At 45.5% G+C, this 2,768-nt stretch overlaps 1 protein-coding gene across 1 annotated transcript in view; it reads right to left on the reverse strand.

Moving 5' to 3' along the window:
- LUZP1 (leucine zipper protein 1) overlaps positions 1 to 1,422 on the reverse strand; it is an 8,369-nt gene extending 6,947 nt beyond the window's left edge. Inside the window, exon 1 of the mRNA XM_010174677.1 lies at positions 1 to 1,422. This exon is cut by the window's left edge and continues 1,728 nt beyond it. Within this exon, the coding sequence (XP_010172979.1) occupies positions 1 to 1,422 (1,422 nt within the window).
- Positions 1,423 to 2,768: the final 1,346 nt, after the last annotated feature.

Here is a 2,768-nt window from a genome sequence, read left to right on the forward strand (position 1 = left end):
CTTCTGAACAGAAAAAAAAGTGGGCATTAAAGGCTTCTCTTCCAGTCTTTTTGTATCTATCACAGCAGTGTCTGAAAGGGCAGATGCACCAGATGCTTTTCCTGCTTTTCTGTTCATTAAGCTTGGACTGGGCACCTGCTTACCACCGTGGCTGCAGCTGTCATTAGTGACAGAGAAATCTCTGTTCCTTGCTCTTTCCCGGCGCTGCTGTGGTGAGACTTCCCTTGGCTTGTGCTTGGCAGCTGCCAAATCAGCTGTGACACCTCTGTATTTAGGTCTGTCATGTTTTCCCCTGCTAGAGAAACTTGTATCTTCATTTTCAACCTCGCCATTCTCCAGATCTTTCTGTTTCTTTATTTGCATTTTTATTTCTTCTAGCTGACCTGTTAAGAGTTTGTTTTTATTCTGTTCACTCAAGTAACTGTCTCGCAAGTCACTGTTTTTGGCTCTCATTTTTTTAAGTTCTTCTTCTAAAGATTCAAAACGTTTGATCTGAGTTTTAAGTTTCTCAATTTCTTGGGTGAGATCTTTCACTTTGTTGTCTTCCTGATTTTTATTCTTTTGGTTTTCTGATTTATTCCTGGTTTCATTTTCTACTTGTTTCAGGTAATCCACACTTCCCTTCCTCCTGGTTTCCTTTGAGGGCAATGCAGGAGTCAAGTCATCTTCAATTCTCAAATCATTTCTGTCCAGGAGATTATTTGATGACCTTTCTAGCAAGTTGGATGCATTCCTAGTTTGATCTACCCTATTTAGTTTATTGTTTTGTTCTAGTTTCTGTGTTAGCTCCTGAATTATTTTTTCATTCTGCTTTTCTCTTTCATTAAAATGTTTTCTTTCAGTGATAAAGCTCAGTGCTAAGGATTTCAGCTTTTCTAGCTCACCCGTTAAGCTCTGCTCACTTTTATCCAGCCTGTCCTCAGATGCTTCCAGTTCTTTTACTTTCACTCTAAGTATTTCTAATTCTGTAGATATCTTTTTGGTCAAGTTCTTTTCTTCATTGAGGCTAAGACACAGCTGCGTACAGTCATTCTTGCTCCTGCCAAAGGCCTCCTCCAGCTTCTCCAGCTCTGCCATTCTCCTCTGAAGGTGTTCAATTTCTGACTTCAGCTCTCGGGTGAGGCTCTCTTCCTCTTCAAGTTTTTCTTTCATTAACCTACAAAGCTCTTCAGCCTTCCTAATTTCTTCATCCTTGCCTTCAATCTTTAGCACTCTTTTCCGCAAGGCTTCAATGTCAGCCAGCATGCTAGAGTTGCTGCCTTCTGCCTGGATAACCTTGTCCTGGAGGTCAAGCAGCTCATCCTCTGCTTTCTGTAGATTTTTGGTTGCTTCCTCCAGTTCATCAAGGCGGCGACTAAGACTCTGCAATTTAAATCGTAGGTGCCGATTTGAGGTTTCCTTGTAACCTGTAAATTCTGCCATGTTTATTTTTTTATTTCCTTTTGCTTTAGTCTAGGTGAATGGTATGGTCTTTAACACCTTGTGTATTCCTAGTACATTACTGTTTCTTTGTACAGAGGCAATCTCACCCTGAAAGAAAAAAATGCTTAAAATCAATATAAGAGCTCAGAATATAAATACTCTCACTGTGTAAGTTAGAATATAAATGTTTATATAAATAACTTTTTAATTAAACACATTTCTGAGTGCTAAATTAGGAGAAATGAAACTGCAGAGAAGAGCCACAGTCCATTTACTTTACAGGATTTCCAAAAATAGCCTGTTCCCAATAGCTGAGGGAAGGAAGTGCTCTCCTCTGCTGGTCTGCAAGCTCTTGGGCTGCAGAGGTTCACGCACATGCAGGACTCAGGTCCCTGTACACAGACATACCTACGCAGCAGACACCTCTCTTCAGCACTGCACCAGTCTCCTGGTGAGATGAAGATTCAGAACCCACAAGCAAGACCTGAACACTAGAAAATGCAACCCCCCCAAGCACTCAAGTGGCCACTGAGGAGGGGGCGAGCCCATACACACAGCTTGCAGATAGAGGGTGTGAGAGTTGCTGCCAGCTGGCACTGCCTATCGCTGCCGGTGTCTCTCCTGCAGCCCAGGTTGCTCGGCGGAAATCTTCACCTGGGTTCTAGTCACATCCTGAGGACACTGTACCAGTGGAGTTTCAAGTTTCTCCTTCCCATTTCAAAAGCTGTCATTGCCCTCAGCTGCCACCCACTCGCCCACTCAGGAGACGAGCAGTGTGAATGCTGATGCCTCTCCCTGATGCTGCTGACAATGAGCAGTGATGATAACACATGGGCATGCTGGGATGCACTAAATGCAGATCTCCTCCCAGCTCAGCTCAGAGGTGCCAGGGCTTTTTTTAAACAGCCCCTCTGTGCTTGGCAGGGAATAGCAGGGAGGGGGACCTGAGCAGGCTAGAATGGCTGCTGGGAGGATCTGTCAGCATCAGCATCATCCTGACCTGGTCCTGAGGCACGCCCATAGTGTGTGCAAGGTCTACTGCAAACTTGAGGGGAGGGGAGTCACTGCAGCCCTCTGACCTGCACCCGTGCTCAGGCCGTCTGCCTTGAAGCACGACTTGGCCTCCAGCATTTTTGTGGAGCTCCTTGCAGAGGAAACACTCAGGAGTTTCCTATTTCCCAGCGCCAAGAAGCAAAGAGCAGGATGTGGGAAGAGAGATGGTGCTGGTAAAGGAGACTGAAGTGCCTGACACCAAGGCTTTGGCTGAAGGTGATTCATTTCCTGCCGGGCTGGGGAACACACGCTGCCAACGGGCACCCACCACACACACCAGGAACCCATCACAC

The sequence above is a fragment of the Antrostomus carolinensis genome, unplaced genomic scaffold, assembly GCF_000700745.2.
Source record: "Antrostomus carolinensis isolate BGI_N321 unplaced genomic scaffold, ASM70074v2 scaffold44508, whole genome shotgun sequence".
In the NCBI taxonomy this organism is placed as follows: domain Eukaryota; kingdom Metazoa; phylum Chordata; class Aves; order Caprimulgiformes; family Caprimulgidae; genus Antrostomus; species Antrostomus carolinensis.